At 41.9% G+C, this 22750-nt stretch overlaps 1 protein-coding gene across 1 annotated transcript in view; it reads right to left on the bottom strand.

The window, feature by feature from the left end:
- Positions 1-21941, bottom strand: part of LOC134624531 (dachshund homolog 2-like) — a 114514-nt gene extending 92573 nt beyond the window's left edge. Inside the window, exon 1 of the mRNA XM_063469530.1 lies at positions 21052-21941. Within this exon, the coding sequence (XP_063325600.1) occupies positions 21052-21695 (644 nt within the window). The 5' untranslated portion in view covers positions 21696-21941. The remainder of the gene's footprint in view (positions 1-21051) is intronic.
- Positions 21942-22750: the final 809 nt, after the last annotated feature.

Raw genomic sequence — 22750 nt, 5'->3', positions numbered from 1 at the left:
CAAGCCACCCCACTATTTGCATCTGCCTACGTAAGCCTGTATCATTGTGTGTGTGTGTTTTAAATGTATGCGTGATCGGTGTGCATGAATGCAAGTGTGTGAAGGTCAGCGCAGGATTGTGTGTGTGTTTTTCAGGGTGTGTGTGTGTGTTTGAGTGTTATTTGATTAATGCTGAGAACCGTGGAGTGTTTAGAAAGAGGTCGCGACCTTTCAGCTTCCATTCAATCAGACAGGGAGCGAGAGAATACCGCCGTCCTCCCGTCTTTTTCCCTTACCTCTCTTTCTTCTGGCTTTTTCCCCCCTCGCCCCCTGAGAATCTGATAAACCTTCGTCAGCACACACGTGCGCACACAGACATGCATGTACCACATGCTAATAAACCTTATATACCTGAGGGGCAGTCACTACACTTAAACTATGTGGCTATAAGTAGTTGGACTGCCCTGGTTTTTTTTATTATTATTTTTTTTAGATTTATCTGAGATGAAACAAAACAGCCCAGTGTGAGACGAGATGTGGAGCCAAAGACTATGCAGGCATCAACAGAAATTCAGGATGAAACTTTCCAAATGTGACTGCTGTTATCATCTATGTGTGGACGCTTGTTTCCACCTCTGGAAAAAAAATGTTGTTGTTGTCAGCAAGTCAAGATTTGATTTTTACAATTTGTTCCCCCAGATTTTCTGTGTTCTCAAAATATGTATCTCAAAATTTTAAGTTACTCAGAGGCAAGACAAAAGTTCCAGACTCTTAGTGAGTTGATTTTTTTAAGATACTAATTCAAAATTTCAGTTTAACTCTGAAAGAGCTAGAAAACGGCAGAAAACAGCATTGTAATGTCCCTCAGAGAAGGACTCTAATAGCTATTTTAATCAAGAGTCGTCAATTAACAACAATAATAATAGGTCCTATGATGATTATCAAAACACATATAGCTTTATAACTTTTTGACCATTTACACATTCCTAATTGTATAAAATAGTTCTGCCAAGGAGCGAATGTTTGCTGGGTTTTGAGATCATCTGAAAATGCAGCGTTTTATTCTCCATGAACTCAAACTATTGTACTTTTATTCTTCAGATAACAGGTGGGATGATGGTTAGTGGATATCAGATTTTGCACATTTTGTAAGGGAACATTTCTTATTTAGTTGGAGGACTTGTTGCCTTACATAAAGACTCAAATCCATAGAGAATGTTTTCCAAGTAGAGTTTGAGAACTTGACTAACTTCTACAAAGAACCAACCTCAACATCATCCCACACCTTGGGAGAGTTGAAAGGCCAAATTTAAGTGCGACCTCAAGACTGGAAATCAATGGATAACTTTGTTCTAGTGACTTTGTCCAAATGAAGTGCAACGTCCAACATAACAAGATGGATAAATCTTCCAAACTTCATTGATCCATAACTCAAACCAGACTACTTGGATTGTCTGTTATTATCTCACTCAAAGCTGAAACAACACACTCGTGGAGGTAAGTCTCCTAGAATCTATTGGTCAACTTTCCCAGATGAGAGGAGGGTTCTCCAGCAGAGGATTTATACCTGTGCTTTAGAAATAAGAAGTTTAACAACCATGCACTGGTGTTACACTGTCCACATACTTTTGGCCAAGCAACATAGTTCACTCTTCTATCCACCAATCTCATCTTTCTCTGAGTCAACAATTTCTTTTTTCCCTGTCTTTCTCCCTTGTCATCTCTTTCCTTTCCTCCTCTTCCTCCCCTTCATCTTTCTTCCTCTATCTGTTAATTTGCTCTCTATCGCTCTCTCCTCTCTTTGAACCTTTCCTTTAGCCCCTGCGGCCCCAGCCAATTACACACTGTTTGTCCACCCGTTTTCAATAAAACACTGCTTCCCTCCCTCCTTTTTTTTTTCTTTTTTCCCCTCCCTCCCGCTCCATCCACCCCCGACTGCTTCCGTCCACTCCCGTCTTCCCTCTCCTCCTCCCTTCGATCTCTTTTTTCATTTTTAATTAACTTCTTTTGTAACTTGGAAGCGACCCCCCGCCCCTCCTTCAACGTGCCTCTTGCACTCCCACACTCGCTCCGGCTTTCTCACAAACACACACACTCATTTGTGTGCGACTTCGGCACAAACACAAACACACATGTAAATGAAGGTTAAACATGCTATTTACATATCAATTACCGGCAGACACCGAATCAATGATTAATGCAGCCTCAGATTAGCACAGAGCCCCCTAGCTTAACCGTTTTCTGCTGGTGTTAAATTGCTGTGTCCGCCGTGTTAAAGATTTTATACATTTGATTAAGATTTGAAGGCTTTTTATTTAAATCAAATTGATTTTGATTACCTTCAGTCCCTGATTCATTGATTTGTGTCAGCTTGTATTTGTGGCTAAACTCTGAGCTTAACTGCTATCTGCTTGGACTCTAAAATGTCAGATGTCTACAAGAGCTCATAAAATTGGTTAAGATTTAAACTAAGCCTGGTTAGTGGTCTTCCAGTGACTGAATCTATATTACTCAGTCTTTTATTATCAGATTGTGGTAATTTAAAAACAGCCTGCTAGCGTAATTGATCTCCACCTAATGAAAATAAACCTTTCAAACCAATAAACACACCGAATTCATACATTAATTTAATCAGATGAATATTTGAATTTCTTAATTTATTGACCTTGTGTCTTGGTGTTAGCTGACACTGCTATGAAGCTACACACATCACTTAGGAATATAATAAAGGTCTCGGTATATGTGGGTTCAAATTAAAGATGTGATCTTGGAATATTTAAACTGTATTTAAGCTACAAAAACAAAGTTTATGACAAGACTTAAAATGTACGTTTTCCCTCATTTATACCAGCACCTAGTAGAGATGTAGAGCAATACAGTACGAGCACTTACAAGCTATCAATAAGTATGCTAGTAAGACGTCTTGATGCATGCTCAATCATCCAGGTAGGTAAATCTCCAAAGGTTGATTCTGTTCATCTGGACGTAGCGTTTTGTGGGAGAAACGTTTCGTCACTCATCCAAGTGACTTCTTCAGTCACTTGGATGCAAAGGGCTGGGAGGTCAGCCTGACCTCTCAGCCCTTTGTTCCTTCAGTGGGCTGGTTTCAGTCATTATGCAAATGTACTGTTTATAAGATTGGGGAAACCTGAAGTCAGCTGAGAAGAAGTCACTTGGATGAGTGAATAGGTGTATGATGCTCTACCAAAAATCCCCTTGCATTTGCTTCGATTTCTTGCAGATCGCCATAGTTACCCATATTTTGCATTAAGATGCCAAGTAGTACACTTGCCAACACTTTCCAATATTTGCCAAGCAATAGTAAACACTAAGAAAATCTCTCTTCAAAGTAATGTGTTGGTTTCTAACTTTTACTTAGAAAGTAAATATCATCATTAAATTTGTGGCTAGTCAACATCTTCATGTTAACTATGGGCAACGATGGCAACCTGCTAGCAACCAAACCAATCCTAAGAAATTTTTTGGTGCAGTTCAACCAATTTCACCTGATGATGGCCACCAACCTCCAGCTCCCACTTGCCAACACATTTTTCAACTAATGTATCAAATTCACTAAGTTCCAGAAGTTTGGATTGATGGCTGAATTAATTAAAATTAATGCCAGCAAACCTTCTAATTTTTGTAAACATTCTTAATTTAAACTGTTTAACTGAGTTCAGTAATGAAATCCATTACTTACTGCAGTATGGACTGGCACCAGGCTTTCTAGCATAACTTCTACCTGCAACACTATAGACAAGATGAAAGAGTTGAGCTGTGTTTAAAAGGTGGTCTAGTTAAAACAGGAAACAGCCAGCTAGTTATGGGAGCAAATAAGTGGCCAGAGTGGTCCACTTTAACTTATAAACGCTCTACAAAACCATAATTGTACACTAAACTGCCCACCATCATAATTAAAACTGAGTTAATGAATGAACAGTATTGGTCTTTATGCATGACTGCTCTATATTTCAGCAGTCTTTCATGTTACAGTATGTGGTTTTATTGGTCCCACTGTGCTTTTATGTCAGGTTGCAGTATGTGATTTTACTGGCTTTAAGCTGCAGTTTAATTTCACTTTATTGCATTCCTGCAGGCGATTCACATGTTTGTTTGGTTGACTTTGATTTCACACAGACATCATCATTAAAAGTAACTTTTTATTTATGTTTTTCATGTTTTATGTCATTGTTTTTACCACTATGTGTTTATGGGCTTTTGTGAGGATGTTTTTCTAAATGTTCATACAATTCATCAACCTGCCAGGCTGCAGATAGAAAATATGGCTAATGTACAGTTGTGTTATTTTTTTCTACACAGACAAGAATTTTAATCATTAAATCATTAAACTTTTTAATGATTAACTTCACTGCATCAACTTCAATGAAGAATCAGCTGACTTAAAAAGCCATTCAAGAAAGAAAAAAGAAGGATCAGCTTTGGCAAAGAACAACAAAACTTTCTTTGTTACACCAAAGACCAAAATTGACTCTAAAACAGATTTTATCGTTCCACCTTTTCCAGGAAAATCTCATGACAAACCTCCTTTCATCCACTGCGTGTCTAATTCTGCTCTACCTGTCCCTCTTTCCCCACTTTCGGGCAATGATTTATTGGTGACACCAATACGTCAAACATTCAAGCAGCAGGTGAAAAAAAAATAGATACAAGAGAAAACATAAAGCAAAGAGAAAAAATGAGAGAAAACAGAGCCTGAAAGACATAAAGACGTTGCACAAGTCCAGTTGACACAAGCATGGACACACACACACACACACACAGAGCGCTGAGTCTTTTTATGACAGAGAAGCATGTATTGTTGCATTGTTTTCTTTGAGTAGAAAATTACAGTGGACCGGATCGCTTCAATGACAAGCTATCAAAACGACAGCATGTGTGCCTGCGCACACACACACACACACACACACACACAAAGCATGTGATAAGCAATAGCATGCATAGATAAATTAACATACAAACACACATACACACCACGCTGCTACTAAATGACAAGCTCATAGCTGGGATAAAAACATTGTTTTCACAATGAGAGCTTTTTCCCTGCAGGTGAAGCTGTGAATTGAGGAAGCCTTAAAGTGGTAAAAATGTATTTTAAAAAAAAATTATGCTAATGTGCAGGTGCTGCAAAGTTTAACAAGCTCATATATGAAGACTGAAGAGCCTAGCTTTGATTGAGGACTTGCTACAAAGATCTTAAAGGATAGATGAAGCAGTCGCGCTGAAACTAAAGTAGAGAACATACTAAGCTGCTTTACAGCACATACAATTAATTTAGAAAGTAAAATGTGTAGCACTAGCAGTGTTTCATAGGAAATGTGCTATTTTAGCATAATAACAAGCACCTAAACTTACATCTCATTCACATTAGTATACACCGTAAGCAGAACAATAAACAGAATAATATCGTGTTAGCCGTGCACAAAAAATTGGAACTAATTATATCAATTTATACAACATATTTACTGAAGCATGAAAACTACTTCAGTGAAATGAGAATTTGAAAGTGTGAGAGGAGGTTAGAAACATTTTTTGAAAGTGTGGGAGGAGGTTCATATGTATGCATGGTATTGTTACCTGTTTGCCATACGCACAGGAGAATCCAGTGACAGAAGAACTGCAGGATCAAAATGAATGTTAAAGAGCTGCGATTACGTTTCTGAAACTATGCATGCGGTTAAACTACAAACCTAACCCTGAACCTACTCCGAAGTGGTTCACTGGTGATCTTCAGCATCATCTCAGAGTTTTTGTTAATCAAACTGTTCATTTGTCCCAGTTTGATGGGTTTCAGTCGAGGAGCCGTGCTAATGCATTTCTTTGCTTTTATTTGTAATAAAAAAAACAACTAAATATGGGAAAATTAAGACATTTGAGGTTGTTCATGTATTTTATAAATGTCTGTTTCGTTGTACTTTCCACTGGTTTTACTGGCTTTGCCTAACTGGGCTGCATAGTACATGGCCCATGAAGGAAGATACCCTGTGTTAGTCATTAAAGTCCTTAAACCCTAAACGTATTATTTCTTACTTAAGATACAAATCCACAACAACTTTAAAATATGAAGTTTAAATTCTTACAGATTTAATTATTTCTTACCAAAGCTGAGCACAACTGCGTTTAACCAAACTGGAGGAAATGGTACATCTGTTGGAGTCTGCACTATATGGACAAAAAGTACTGAAACGCCTACACATGACACCTACAGGAGCTGCCATGGCATGAAGCTCCTGGTTTACAGTTTATGTGCTGCTGTTAATGCCAGAGGAGGTTTGGAGCTTTAAGCTGGCATAGCGCTGGCGACTTTTACACACTCTGCAGCTCCGCGCTGTAACTTTATGTGGTCTGACGCTTTGAGGCTGAGCCGCTGTGGTTCATAAACACTTCCACTTTGTAATCTTATCACTTACAGCTGATCGTGGAATATATAAGAGGGAAGAAATGTCACAAACTGACTTGCTGCCACGGTGGCATCCGATCACAGCATCACACTCAGCGAGCTCTTTAGCGCGACCCGTTCTTTCACGAGTGCTTGTAAAGACAGACTGCATGCCTGTGGCAAAGGGACTCAAAACACCTGCATTCAAATATGATGCGGGTTAGCCCAGTACTTTTGTCCATGTTGTGTAACGCTTCAGCTGCAGATCAATACAAATATGATGCTGTAGTGAGTATTCGGGGCAGCAGAACAGTGGAAGTGCGGCTGATCTACGGTTTTTGACAGTAAAAATTAGGTTTATGTCACCGAGGAATAAGATATAGAATTTATTGACAATAAGAAACTAATGAAAAACTCTCATGATTATGAAATATGATCCTGTAAAAGCTCTTTAAATGCCTGTGTTACGTGTCACCTGTTCCTAAATACATACTAGATTCTTCAGTGCAGGCATCTGGATGCATTTAGTCCGGCAACCTGACTATATGAGCAGTTTCCTTACGTTTTACATCACTTGAGAAACTCACTGACTTAACGGAGCAAAACTTTGACTAACAGCGCAAGTATTCGAGTCTAAATCCTCGGGATCTCGTTTTATTTTTTGCACATGTTAGACTTCAAACTCCAGGTACAGACTTCATCCCCTCACGAGATGAGAGAAGGAAAAATATATAATTTACATGACCAAGTTGTCAAATTCCAAACTTTATTTGGTGAACAGCGCTTGTTATAACATCATTTTCTTGTCCAGAATCTCTTTATTATATGTAAACAAAAGAAGAAACGGCAGGAGTTTGGGAAGTTGGCACTCAACTGCAGCGCTAACGTGTTTGTTTGCTCACACACACACGCACACACACACAGACACACACACACCGGTAGAATGATGAGAACTTCTTCCTCCATAAACGTCTCAGTCAGTTTAACCACTGTTATTATTCTAATCATGATGACATGTTTTTAAATGGATTATTATACGTTTTCATTAATAACACGCTGTCTGGGAAGGATTTTTTGACGCGCGGGGAGGTGGTGGTGGTGAAGCACACACACAAGCACACACACACACAGAGAGGCACAACAATAAAAACTTAAACACTCATACAAAAGCTGCACACATGCATAAAAAGTAAGGGGGGAGAAAAAAATGAAAATACGCGCAATAAGAAGAAGAAGAAGAAGAAGAAGTGACTTTGAATTTCACATGCTCCTGACATGTTTTCACACTGCTCATGACAAATTACACAAAGTTTTTGCTAATAACACGCTGTCTGGTAAAGTTTCTGTATGACGAGCAGTGGTGGGCGACACACACACACAGACACACACACTCACTCGGATATGTATGTATGCTCTTGTCATGTTTTTAATTGATTTCAGCTATAATTATTTTCTCTCATCTGCACGTCACTGTGTTTTAAAAATGGATAGTAATTACGTCTTCTTCCTGTTTTTATTAATAACATGTTGTCTGTGGGAGAGCGCACACACACACACACACACACACAAACACACACATCACCTGTCATCCCCCCTAGCTGCCCTCTCTTTACCCTCTCTCAGCTCCTCCTCTCTGTTCTCCTTTCATCTCCTCCTTCGCCTCTGACCTCCTCCTCCTCCTCCTCTTCTCTCGCTCTCCCTCGCTTTGATATTGCAGTTTGCGGATGCCGCTCGCTCAAAACTGTAAATCTGTCGACCGCTTTTTCTTTTTCTTCCCCTCTCTACACACACACACAAACGCACACCTCTGACAAGCTGTCACAATAAATAGAGAGATAAGACCAGGTGGAGGAAGAGGAGGGAGGGAGGGGTAAATGACAAGAAGATTGAATAAAATAAAGAATGGCAGGGAGGAGAAAGAAGAGGAGGAGGAGGAGAGGAGGAAGAACAACAAGAAGAGCGAGGAGAAAAGAAAAAAGGCGGGAGATGTGGAAAGAAAGGAGGAAAGGAGCGACAGATGGAAAGCTGTAAGAAAAAAGGGAGGAGGAGGAGTAATGGGAGAAGACACACTGGGATAGGGGAATGAAGGTAAAGAGGGACAGAAAAGGAGGAACGGGTTGGAGAATGATGACTGCAAGGAAAAAGAAGGGGACAAGAGAGGAGTGAGATTAACTGAAAGAAAAAAGGTGAGAAAAAGAGGTGGGGGACCAGGGCGGGTGGAAGAGAGGAAGAAAGAGGAGAAAAAAGTAAAAATGAAGTATCATAGGAAGAAAGGAGGAACATGGCAAAAAATGATGAACAGATGGAGAGACACAGGAAGTAAGGAGAGAAGGAGGAGACTCAGAGGAAAGGAAAGAAAAGAAGAAAATGACGTGGAAATATTTGAAGGTTTGAATCGAGAAAAGAACGGGAGAGATGAGAAGGAAGGAGTTAAGAGAAGTGCAGGATGGAAAATAAGATTAAACCCGATAAAGGATAAAACTAGAAGAGGAGAAGAAGGGTAAAGAAAGAGAAGAAGAGGAGGAGGTGAAAGGAGGAGGAGAGATGGAGAGATTACCTGGTGAACGAGAGGAAAAGCTGTTGTGACACTCCCTAATGCGATTTCTAAACCAATCTGCTAAGTGCACCTAAGAGACTCTGTGTGTGTGTGTGTGTGTGTGTGTGTGTGTGTGTGTGTGTGTGTGTGTGTGTGTGTGTGTTCACAGGCATCAAATAATCTTGTTGCAGACAACAACCTCCCTCCCTCCTCTCTCACCTCCCCATCCCTCGATCTCTCTCTGTCACTTGGAGTGCGTCCACACCGAGCAGCTAAATCTGAAAAATGGTTTCCATTTCTTACAGCTCTCGCCGGCTGTCCACAGCGAGCTGGAGCGTTTTTACATTCAGTCGGAAAAAAAAGAAAAAAGAAAAAAATGAAAACAAAGACTGTGACACATTAGTTTATGAGCCGTGTCTGTTTTACACACGGTGACAGTGGGAAGGAAGAACTCCCTTTTAACAGGAAGAAACTTTATGCACAGCCAGGCTCACAGAGGGGCGGCCAGCCATCTGTCGCAACAGGTTAAATTTGAGAGTAAACAGAAGAAAGCGAATAACTGTGCACCTCTTTGTAAGCACTTATATGGGACAAACAGGAAGTGACGGACCAAAACCACTGATAGGTTTGACAAAACAGCAATAATTCACACCACAGAATAAATTAAAACAATAATAATAATGATAATAATAAATAGTAATGGAAAGGGATGGTGAAGAGGTGTGTGACCTGGGGAACCATCCTAGAACCATCATCTGAAAGAATCTCAAATATAACATAATAATACATTAGAAATAAATAATAATGGCAACTTTTAATAAACTGTCTTCCTCCCCGAGCCTGGTTCTCTGCTGGAGATTTCTTCCTGTCAAAAGGAAGTTTTTCCTTCCTACTGTCGCCAAGTGATTGCTCATACTGCTGCTGTGATTTGACGCTATAAAAATAAATTTTAACTTTTAAAAGAAGAGAAAGGTTTTATGAAACAGTCACGTAAGAGGAAAGAGAGTGAGCGAGGAGTTTATCCAGCATGAAGAGAAAGTAAAGTAGGCTGTACCAGCAGGAGCGCCCCAGATCACAATGAGCCTATGATAACAGTCATAATATTTGTGTGTTTTCACTTTTACTTAATCAAGTTAGTTCTACTAATTAACTAAATTAGCTGCTATGTTCAGTCAGTACAGGATCTATCTGTATCTGAGACTAAGCAGGGTAACAAGAACACCAAAGGTCAAGGGGCACTTTAGGCATTTCAACCCAACAGTATCTGATAGGTCAGAAATAAATGTACATTACACTGCAGACACAGACTGAAATGTTAGGATGTTTCTGATGGACGGTTGGTGGCTCAATCCCGGGCACACACAATAAAGCGCTGTGCGAATGTAGTCAGCAGCACTGTGAGTGTTCAGTGCCATATATGTACCAGCCTATAATGCAGGTTACTATTAAAAGAGCTGCTTTTCTGTTGCTACTAATTACGTAACTAATGGTTAAGTATAGGAGATGTCTGCCAGTCGGGAGCAGAGACTTAGCATGTCTGACCCACAGCTGGCCAGATGAGCAGTTTTAAAAGATGACGTTTCACAAAAAGAGTCAGAAAACAGTGAATGTTATAGAAAATGTTTGTATTTTTGTTATTCTTCCCGCTCTCCTGCTGAAATCAACTTCCTTCTTATCTCGCTCTCTCTTTAGTACTATCAGTGTCCCTCGCCCCCTCCTTTTGGAGTCTGGTTCAAAAGTTGGAGACTGAAGCAGCCTTTGTGAAACATTATCTATTTCCCAACACACACACACGTTGACCTGCCTCTCCCCTTTTGCCGTTTTGTTCAGTCCACACACACACACACACACACACACACACACACACACACACACACACACACACACACAGAGAGAGGATCAGTTCTTTTCCATGGTGACAGAGGGTCATATTTCTTGCTTTGATCTTCACTCCTCCCTCCCTCACGCTCTCCCTCCCTCTCTGTGATCCTTCACTCTCCTTCTATCTGTTTTCATCCAGAAAACAGGAGGAGAGAGAGAGAGCATCTTTCCTCAGCGTCTCTCGCCCTGGCCGGTTGGTAGCTTGGTAAGTGAAGCATGAAACCACCTCCTCGGCCCCAGAGACACACAAGCACACACTCAGCCACCGAGCGGCTGGATAGAAAATGTGATAAACATTCAAACTGTACGCAGGATGTGAGGAACCCGATAATCCGAGATGAGCTGTGCAGTTGTCTAAGCCCATCTCCCAGAAATATTTATATACTGCTGATACGACACAGAGATGTTTTTGAGTAAACATAACTGTGGCCATAATTACGTGTTTTATCAACATGATGCGAGCTAGTCGATTTAATGATTAAGACAAGCCACATGTATGTTCGATGGCAACTGAAATGTCAGCTCTCTTTCTTTATGACAGTGTTTAAACGATAACAGCAGTTTGATAAGGGCAGAGAAAACACTTTTTAGTTTTTTGCTGTCGTTTAATCGTTGTTCATTTGATCTTTTTTTTTTTGAATGCCTGAAATATCAGCACGAATTATAGGAGCTTGCGATCAGCACTGTAATTTAAAGCACGTATTTAGAAGTTAAAGGAGAGAAAGCCCACAGTCAAAACACAGACTGTGTTTACTTATGTTAAATCAAAATTACCAGATTTTTTAAACCTTAAGCAAACTGCTTTCACTCGCTAAAATACAGGAACCTACACAACCCTGAGTCTGCGATATGAAAATGGTGAGGTTTGCATGCCCTTTAGCAATTATAGTCAAGCTCACTAACTGGAAAAAAATCAAAACATCTAAAACATTTCAGAAATATTTAGATATTAATTTGTAAGAGACTGGGTTGAATTTAACTGGCATTTAATTACATTTATTTACGAAGTTGTTTTTAGACATGAAGTCAAAGCAACATACAAACAAAACACGAATGTCAATGGCCCAACCAGTTAACAATCCATCATTATTGACAGGTTATTGCCATAAAAGGACAAGTGTGACTTGTCCGCAGTTTGGGTGAAGATCAATTACACGATCAGTGTGACCAAATCTGACTAAATAAGGAAGATAGCAGGAGTAGTGATTGTTTTGAATAGTGGACAGATAGAGGAACCAACAGACACCTTGCTACGGTATAAACTTATTGGTCAATCGGCCGGATGAACAAAATAAATCAAATATTGATACTTTACTTATTTCTAATAACCCAGCACCAGTATATTGTAAATGAATGAAACAATAAATGAAAATCAAGAAAGTAAAGAAGAGATGGGAGAAACAACCATGTTGTGAATACTGATGTCGCACAGTTTGGCCACCAGAGGGAACTCTTTGGAACGCTGCAAAAACAACAACCAGCTGATCCAGAGCTTAAACGAGCGCTTGCTGTGACAATAAAACAAGAATATTTTTAAACTGCACTGGCATGTTAGCTTACTCATAATTAGCCACACATAACACACATCGTTTGGGAAATTTTAAAACCACCAAATATTGGTATCAGTATCAGTTTTAAGATATCGGTCGGGCTCTAATCAAGATTGCGATTAGTTAAAATCTGATATTCTCAATTATGTGTTAACAAGAACTAAAATTTCTCAGATACTCATATGTGTAACTCTTTAGGTTAGTTAGTGGTTAGTTGGTAGTTGCTGTCTTAGTGTCGCTCCTTGCCCAGTGGGACTCATCACACTGGAAACCCTGATGGAGGAAAAGCTCTGTGCTGCCACATTGGAGTTTAACACTAGTTTCATGAGTTAAGGTTTTGCAGATCATACTGTAGCCCGTCTCCTTTTACATCTTTAAAAATGGAAACTATTTTGTTGGAAAGAAAAACACCAGACGTAATTGTTGCTGTTCTGTGTGCGAGTCAAATTATCAGGGACACGTTACAGATTGTTTGGACCTAAGGATCACGTTCTTTCAGCTGGACTAGTATCAACGGCCACATGTTTGGTATTGTGGCGTCTCCAGTTACAGTTAGACAGGTGAAAAGCAGCACTCTAACTGACCTGTCGGGCTTACAGTGTGCATTAATGTGAGCAGATGCTTTCAGAAAATCAAATAAATGAACAACAATAAAACTCAGAAGCAGCTCTCATACTGGGTGGCGATTATAAGAGACCTCTAAACAAACTCGAAATTTTTGTGCCTGTCTGCGAGAAAAAAAGGGGGGGGGGAAAAAGCACCTCTTCGTCACGGATCAATCTGATTAATGCAGTGTGTTAAGATGACGTCCGATTGGTCACCGCCTGGCTGCTAACGCGCACTGTCACACTGCAGCGAGGTGACCTCAGCTCCCCGCCGGCCAACGCTTTAACCTTTATCAATTAACCAACAGCACAAAGCGGAGCTGAAACCAGACACACATGCGCGCACGCGTGCGTGGGAAACATCACACCAACAGAAACAACACACACGCACACAAGCATCAGAAGGACACACATGACAAGAACAAGACACACAAACACACACAGATGTAACCTGACACAGTGTGACAACTGATAGCTCTGTTTGTGCTTTCTACTCCGTCACACACACACAGACACACACACCTCAGGCAGAAGGCAAAGCGACTGACCACATTCGACTGTGTGTCTTACAAACCACTGTGCTCCATTAAAAGAACTTAATGCCCCATGTAAAAGAATGAAAAACAGCAAATTGATGAAAGGAGTTCATGCTGAGTGTGTGCGGATGTTATTCTGCGAGAGTGTGTGAAGCTGCAACGCTTCAACAAACCAAAACGACTTTTCTCCCCCTGCGTTTCAGACAATGCGACCTCCATCATCGGTATGTATGTGTGTGTGTGTGTGTGTGTGTGTGTGTGTGTGTGTGTGTGTGTGTGTGTGTGTGTGTGTGTGTGTGTGTGTGTGTGTGTGTGTGGGCTCTAACAGCCTGTCGTGATAAGGAGAGACCAGAATAACACTCCGACATCAGCAACCCTCCCACCTGTCACTCACTATCGATTCTCTCTCTCTCGCTCACACACACACACACACACACACACACACACACACACACACAAAAGCAAGGAGGTGACAAGGAGGCAGAAAACACTCAGACCAAAACAGCTCTGCGGTTTGATAGAGATCGTCTGCTTCGTTTTTAAGCAAAATAATGTTTACATTCAGGAGGCAGGAAAGACACCAGTCCTCCACCTTTTTAGTTCAGTTAGAGGGCAACACAAACACTCTCAAGGATACAACAAAAACAACCAGTCCTCCAACAACATGACCACATCAACAGTCTTAAAGGATCCCTGTGAGCATTCCTGAAACTGCATACAGGGGAGTTTCGTGGGGTGCCATAAAAACACAGACTTTTGCTCAGATGAGTCTCATCTGGGAGCGACTTTCAGATGCTGTTTGGTTAGGCTTAGTCACTGAAACTACTTGGTTAGGTTTAGGGGCGGAAAAATTATGGTTTCAGTTAAAATAATCTGTTGCAAGAGTGCAGAGTTCGACTCCATCGAAATGGAGCACGCAAACACAAATAAACTAGCAGCGATGTGGCAACCAGATCAAATTGTGCAACTTGTGGTAACGAGAGCCAAGTATTAAGTACGTTACCTGACCGTTAACCATTCTTTAACCTGTGAACTCTTTGGTTCAAAGTATGCTGACCAGACGCTTTAACACTGCTAACATCGACGCATTAGCACCAGAAATACTGTATTATTGTTATTATCATTTTATTAACGTCTAAGCTGCTAGTTTAAAGATGTTACGACATCACTAGCCCCCTCTCTCGCTCCCTCTGAATGTAAGTTTTAAACAAACGGAGGTTGAAAACAAATCAATGGCAGCTGTGTTAGCTAGCGCTCCTTTCCTGCACTTAGATGTAAAAACAAAAATGAGCGCCTGGCTGTCGGCTTCGTCAGGATAAAATATAACTAGAATATAACAAAAGCAGTTGAACCGATGCGTAAAATTGTTCTGCACCAGGGTGTAGACACTAGCAAAGAAGAAACCAAGGCTACTGGTGCTAGCACTGATAAGGTTAGCCAAACTCTGCGAACTGATCTGACACTGCGTGTTTTTGTGCAACAGTATACTCGGGTCAACGTGCTGCATATTTCAGCCACATTTGATTTGTTTAATAAGGGGCGTGATTAATGTTTAACTTGGACGATTGAAGGAATGTTCTAAATGTTTTTTGAGGGTTTTCTAGTCAATAAGGGTTTCTCTTGTTTAAAAACAGCTAACAAATTAGTCATAAGGAACATGCCTAATGTGATTAGCACAGCTAATGTTGCATCGCATTCGCAGTGGGCAAGTGGGCTGCATTAGAACATTTCTAGTAGTTGTACACCCAGTGCAGGTTGTGGTATCCAATGCACCCAATATCCCCGTGCTGGTGTTGTTCCTGGATCATCGAAATAAACTTGGGTCCACGTTCAACACTGCAAGGGACCGATCACATTGTTGCGATGTCATAGATTTGTGATGTCAGGGTCAAGACGTGATCATGGTCAGGGTTAGGGTTGTGCAATTGGTGTGAGGGTGTTTCCACGTTGCAAAACTATGACATCACAACAGTGAGATTGGTCCCTTGGAGTGCTGAATGTGGACCGACGTTAATTACAATGATCCAGGAACAACAACAACATCAGTTTAGGGAAATCTGATTTTGCCTCTGGTTGCGGTCTGGGGTGGTGGCATTGGTGGAGTTCATGATACAACCTGGTCAACCAGCAGGTGGGGAAATATAAGATAGGGAAGGTCAGGCCTGGGCGGTTATAAGCAACTAAACTTTCAAAATAAGAGCATAGTGATTGTGCACTACAAAATAAATCTCAGACTGTGACTTTATCAGTTGGATGGAAAGTTAATAAAACGAGCAGCAAAATATACTTGTGTGGTCCACCCAAAGGTAGTATGTTTTGCCTTTGTCACGTCAACACATTTTAAACTTCTCACATGTCATATAATGGTGTAAAATGACACTCAGGTGGGCACCACTCTCAACATTGATCCCGCAATAACACTCATAACGACCTGACCTCTTTCTCACGCGCCGTTTGTGACACCAGGCTCGATTCTCAAGTTATTTAAAGGAAAGTTTAACAAAGACACTGAAGACATTAAAAATGCCTCCCTCCCTCTTTCTCCAGCAGAAACAAAGAATAAAATGATCTGAACGTCTGCGCTGCAAGCTCAATTTAACGTCCGCAGGTTACAAGCAGCTGATGTCACCTCCTTTAAATAACTCATATTTCATTTTGCCAGACTTCAGCTGCTGCAAGTGTGGGAACTTTGTTTCACTTTCTCACTCGCGCGCATCGGGTCTCCTTTTCCTGTTTCTTTTCTTTCACTTCAATAAAAGGGCAGATCTTTAATAAAAACAACATCAAGAGCACTTTAAATTAAAACAAAACAAGGCATAAGTTAACAAAACCGACACCAGAGGTACGAGTGGATAGAAGCGGTGATTGCTTTTATACGCACACACACACACACACACACACTCACAGAGAAACACAAACACACACACGGGTTACAGAGAAGACAAACTATGCAGAAGCCCAGTGGGAGTTTTCTTTCTTTTCTTTTTTTTTGAGTGTTTAATTTTTTCTTTCTTTTCCCAGACAATAATGTTAAGCGAGGGAGGGAATAGCCGGGAGGAGGGGGCATTAAAGAGGGTGAGAGACAGAGAGAGCGAGAGGCATTAGAAGAATGTCAATATGATTGGAGAGAGAGGAGTGTGTGTGTTCGCTGTGCGTTCAACAACAATGGATCTCCAGCCGTGTTGTTCCATGTGCATTCGCATGATCCATTATTACCCCTGACATGTACCGCTGTGTAAAGTGAGTGTGTGTGAGAGAAGGAGAGGGCAAGAGGGGGGAGGCAGGGTGATTGAGATTGAGAGGAGAAAGGTTTGGGAAGAAGAGAAAATTAGCCCCAAACAGAACTACACCTGTGAATTTAGGCAAAGTCGTAAAACGAACCCTGCCTGTTCTTTGTGAAATAGCTAGAGGACTGAACATGTCATGCTTAATAGAGTGTAACCTAGTGTGTGTGGTCAGCTTTAACAAAAAAACAAGAAACAAACAGGCCACTCATCACCAGTCCGGCGACTCCACAGCAACATGATCTGCCGTTAATTATTAGCCGATACTGAACGAGTGCAAACAAAAAGCCGTTCATCCATCAACAAAAATAACTGAGCAGACGACATCCTGCGCTTCCAGCTGCAGCCCTCGCGTGAACTTCCACTATCTCTCTTACTTTCTCTGTTAAGGAGTTTCTGGAAACACAGCAATATCTGAGGCGCTTGAGAGGTTTGGATTCTCATCAGAAAGCGGGCGCAACTGGTACTAAATTCATTCTGCAGCGAGACGACACGCTCAAACATCCGGCAGGAGTCATAAAAACTAACCATCTTCAGCTACAAATCATCCTGCAACAGATGGTCTGACCCACACACACACACACACACACACACACACACACACACACACACACACACACACACACACACACACACCCTGATCTCAACATCATGGAGTCAGCCCAGGATTACACAAAGAGACAGAAGACTATGGAGATGAAATCCACAGAAGGCAAGTTCTCCCAACAGCCCGCTTCTTCACCGAGATGATGCCTCAGCTACAAACGGGCCAAACAGCCGTAACTAAAAGACTCCTCAAGCCACGTTTGACTGGATCAGCTCCTATATAGTGCTTTTCTACTCTCCTTTGACACCCAGTCACATAAGCAGTTTTGTTCCTACCTAAGTGGTTTCTGTCCAACATTCACACTCTGATGGATGCAGCAGAAAGGAACTCCGGGTTTGCTGTCTTGCTTGAGGCTATGTTGGATGCAAACTGGAGCAGCCAGGGATCAAACCACCAACTTTTTGACTATTAGATAACCTACTTGATCTCCTGAGCTACCGCCACCCCAACTACTAACTCACTGACAGAGATGCAGCCCAGAGATTATCACAAACGTTAGTTTATATTAGTGGTAAATATCCACCTCAAATCCTCTGCCACCAGAACACCTCCACCGCTCCTCAACACTGATTATCCGAGTCTGTGGAAGCCTACCTGAGGGAATCGAGCACCATTATCCCAAATAAGATTCCCACACTTAGCATTTCAATCATGAGCGTGGAGAGCGCTGTGAAGCACTTGGTTTAGGTTGTTAAAAGTGGATTTAAATTCCATCATAATTAAACCTTTCAGTCATCTCTGGTGCCCCACGGATAGAGAGGCAGTGTCACCCCAGAACGGATCGCTCCCATCAGAGGAGAAGAGCTTTATCACACAATAAAGGTCAGAGCAAAGGTGGGCCAGCAAAATTCCTCCCCCAGAATAACGCAGCCATCAGAGAAGCTGCTGATGGGGTCCAGTGTGCCTGCCTGTTTGGTCTCATTAAAGCTAGACGTAGCAGCTCCCGTCTGCTTGTACAGGCAGCTCACAGTGGATCACGCTGATAGTGACGTAAACCTATAGATGATTCTCAGGTAGGTTCCAGGTTTTGTGAGGTGTACCATTATGTCTGATTTCTAAGCAGATTTATGGATGTCTATGAGAGATTGACATTGAAAACATTAACATCAGAGTAATGATCATAAGCAGAAGTGCAAATTTTGGCACAGAGCGCAGCAATCGGCTGCCAAGTGTTTTTTTTTCCTGCACAGGGACAGTGCACTTTAATAAATTATGCAACCAGAGTCAGCAACAAAAACACGGCATGAGACAGCCCAATGCATACGAGCCCATCAGTATAAAATTAAGAGCAAGAGCAGTCCGAGGACGAGCGCCTCCCACCCAGGCTGGTAATTCTTGGCACGAACCGAGTTGTCAGATTATCTCGGGATGTAATTTGATTTGTATTTGTGAAGATTTGACGTGAAACGCCTCGCAGCGGTAAAAGAAAATATTAATTTCTAAGAAAGGCCAAGCACCACCTGTTCCATCCACAACCATCTAAAACTCGTTTTAGATGGTTTGAAGATTCCCGCTAACAGACGGGCGAACCGAGCAATTAGCACGAGCTCCTCGGCAGAGGTGATCAAATAAACTCAACAATCGCGGCATGAGTTTGGCCAGAACTCAAGGCTGGTTTTAAATATTTTAAATTGTCAGTGTTTTTCTAAGTAATGAATGAATTTCACTTTACTTAAACTGAGAACGCAGACTGACTGAAGGTGATCTTTCTAAACTTTGGTACCAGATCACTTGACTCTTTCCAAGATGAACATCAGAGCAAAATACAGCTAATAATAATAATAATAATAATAAAAGAAAAACTTCTTTGACCAGTTTGGTAAAAAGGCCAAGTCTGAGTGATGAACTCATTTAAACCTGCTTTTCTGAACTCAGAACGCATCTGTCCTTCTCACACCAGTTACCAATTTTTTTAACCTTTATGTCAAATTTCCCCGACATCTTTAAAGTTTAAATTTAAAACCGAAATACTTTAAATCTATATGAAGAGGAAAAAAAGAAGTGGGCAGAAAGTCTTAAAGTCGTCTTTGTGGAAAACAGTAAACATCAGAGTTTAAAGAGGGCACGGAAAGTCAGAAATTTCACAGGAGATGCTGCAAAAAGTTTTTTAAAAATTGTGGCAGTTACATTTTATTCTTTACAAAACTAATTCACTTCAATTCAGTTTGAGGTGTCTAAAAAAGAACTAAACACAAATCGTGTAAAACCAAAAACACGTTGATTTAAACGTCTTCCAACATGTTCTGTAAATGAGGCTCGACACAGTTAAAAACAACAGAACTGAGCAAATAAAAGACATTTCTAAAAACTGTGAGGCCTCTTCTATTCAGCGCTAAACTGGAGAAATATTTTAACTTCTTTGGTTTGATTGTCTGAACAAAACTTGATTTAATCTTTTCTATATTAGTGAAAATATTTTTTTTTTAAATGTGAATGCAATGAAGCAACAGCAAGTCCAAAGAGTTCGTTGCAGCTTCTAACTTCTCTTTAGTTATTTTAAAATCATTTGAAATGTGCGCTGTGAACTATTTTTGCTTCATTCTGTGGATTCGCATCCAAAATTTAACCCACTGGAGAAAAAAAACAAACACTTTCGAGTTTGAACTTGAAGCCAGCTGAATAGAAGCTGTGGGCTCAGACAGGTGAGGTGGCAGGTGTACAGCAAGTATTCACACACACACAGTGAAAAGTCTATTTACACACAAACGCACATCAATGCTGCATTTCTGCAACACACATCCACTCGATTCCCGTTAAAGCCTCTCACACACACATTACCTTTCATACACCACATAAAGACACAGAAAAGCTCTTTCCCTTTCACTCACACACACACACATGCGCGCACACACACAGATCTGCTGGTGAGATATAAAGTAATGGATTATGTGTAAACAGGACAAAGCAGCGGGTTGTTTACTTTGCATTTGTTTGCCATGGGCTTTTTGTTCCTGTAAAAAACACAAAACTAATGAAACATGTGTCTGTCTGTGTGCTCATTTAGCATCACACACACACCCTCCAAAGTCGATACAGTAAAAGCATCATCCAAAGTAAAATAAGGAACAGTGCTGATAACAGAACAGGAAGTGTGGAAGATAGCCATTAATCAAAAACAGTCCCGAGCCTCCAACAAATGTTTGCACAGAGTGTCATAAAAATGCATCCTAAAAGCACACACACACACACACACAGAGAGAGAGAGAGAGAGAGAGAAATGCAAAGGAAGCAGGAGTCTAAATAGAAATATGAATGAGCTGTGAACAGAAAGAGAAACATAAGAGTGGGATAAAATTAAGAGAAAGACTCTGGATGATTCATTTCAGGAAAGTTTCGGGAGGATTTTGCAGAAAAACTTCAAATCAAAAGATCAGGATTCCCACAGCTCCGTGTTTTACCAAAAACATGCTTGTCACAGTAAATTTAAGCATTTCATTAAAAAACATATTGCAGGACCACTTTGTACACAAGTTTAAAACACCCCAAACGTGCGGACGCAGAGCCAATCCAAGACTGTAGTCCTAAAAAGGGGATGAAACCGCCACTAAACCGACTCAGAGTTCTCTAAATGTCGCGATTCAATCACGCTGGAAGAAGTTTGAAAATTAGACAAACTCTTTTTGGGGTTTTTTTGGTTTTCTTGAAAAATGAAAAAGTGCGTAAAGTGCGGACCGACCTGGCGCTGGTGCAGTCCTGGTACAGCGTCTCGAAGTCCTTCCTGGAGATGAGCTTGCAGCGGTTCACGCCGGGCTGGATGGCGCCGAGTCCCCGCAGGACGCGCACCTGCTCCACGGTGCACACCACGGGCGTGATGTCCAGCCTCTTCAGCTTGGTGTAGACGGTGTGCAGCCCGCCCACCAGGTGCTTCAGGAAGAGGTCGAACACCTGCGGCAGGCAGATCAGCTCCTGGCCGTCCACGTTGAAGCTGGCCACCTTCACGCCGTGCACCTCCACCAGCTTGCACTCGCTGCACAGACCCGAGCCGGACGAAGTCTGCGCCAGGCTGGGGGAGCCCGGAGTCAGGCCGGCTGTGCTCAGCGAGCCCAACCCGCTCAGGGGACCCAGAGGGGCGGTGGAGCCGCCGTTCCCCAAGCCGGCCAGTGCGCCTCCCGGTCCGGGCAGGAAAGCGCTGAGCATGCTGCTGGTGAGTCGTGGAGACGGGGACAGGGAGTGGGAGTGGGAGTTGGTGTGCGCCGGGCTGGAGGTGCCGGTGGAGGCGACGGATGTGTGGAGCGCGTCCGGGGCAGAGCGGTAGAGCGCGACCGGAGTTGGGGCGCCCGAGCCCGGCGAGAGGAGCGGAGGGGAGCCGGGGAGCGACATGAGGGAAGGTCAGCGGTGAAGACGCGCGCACGCACTGAGGCTTTCACACTCTCACACGCACTTTCTTTCGTCCTCTCGCTCTGTCCAGCTGGGAGAGGGAAAAACAACACTTGTGCGTCTCTGCTGTTGGGCTTCCGCTCACTTTTTCCGTTTCTATTTTTGATTTCCTCGCCTCAGCTTCCACTCGCCTCTCGTTCTATCCAGGTGGAGCTCTCGCTCCGGGTATCCGTGCGTGGAAAGCGGACTGTCCGGTCTGTGCGTAAAAGCGACTGGAGCAGAGTCCGGGTCAGCCCTCGCCGTGGCCCCGCCTCCTGTAGGCGTGACTGACTAAACATTGGGCCAGTCAGACGCGGTCCTTTGTAGGACTGTGAAGATGATTGGTGTAGAAATGAGAGGAGGACTTTATTGCCCCCCATTGATGTGTGTTTCTGTGTGTATGTGTGGAGGGTATCGGTCAGATCTCTCGCTTTGCGGCTTCATAAACTTTCTCACGAGTTGCTTGAGTCTCTAACGGGAACTTTTTATTTTTCTTCTTCGAGTTTTTTTTTTTAAATTACATGCTGCGTGTTTGTGCGTGTGTGCAGGATGACCTGCGAACAGCTGAGGTTTAGGAAGAAAGGAGGGAGAAAGAAGGAAAAACAGGTGAAAAGGGAAAAGGAATGAAAGAAGGGAACAACACAGGTAACGATTAAAAGAATGGAAATAACAAGGAAGGAAAAACAAATGAAGAAGAAGTGTGCATAGGTGACAATATCGAAGGAATGAAGGAAGGATGGAAGGATGGAGGGAAGAAGGAATAGCAGGTCACAATAACAACAAGGAAAGACGGAAAATGAAAGGAATATATATTTAAAGAAGGAAACAAGGAAAAGGAAATTTAAGGCAGGAAGGAAGAAAGGAGGAAATGAAGGAAGAAAGTTAGGGAATAATGTAGGTAAACGTAAAGAAGAATGAAAAGAACAACAATAGGAAGGAAGGAAGGAAGGAAAGAAGGAAGGAAGATCAAAATCAAATGATGAGGTGAAGGTGTGGACAGGTAACAATAAAAGAAATGG

This window comes from Pelmatolapia mariae, linkage group LG3_W (assembly GCF_036321145.2).
Source record: "Pelmatolapia mariae isolate MD_Pm_ZW linkage group LG3_W, Pm_UMD_F_2, whole genome shotgun sequence".
NCBI classification, from domain to species: domain Eukaryota; kingdom Metazoa; phylum Chordata; class Actinopteri; order Cichliformes; family Cichlidae; genus Pelmatolapia; species Pelmatolapia mariae.
Note: the sequence above shows the minus strand (reverse complement) of the source record. Positions and strands in the feature narration are given on the sequence as shown.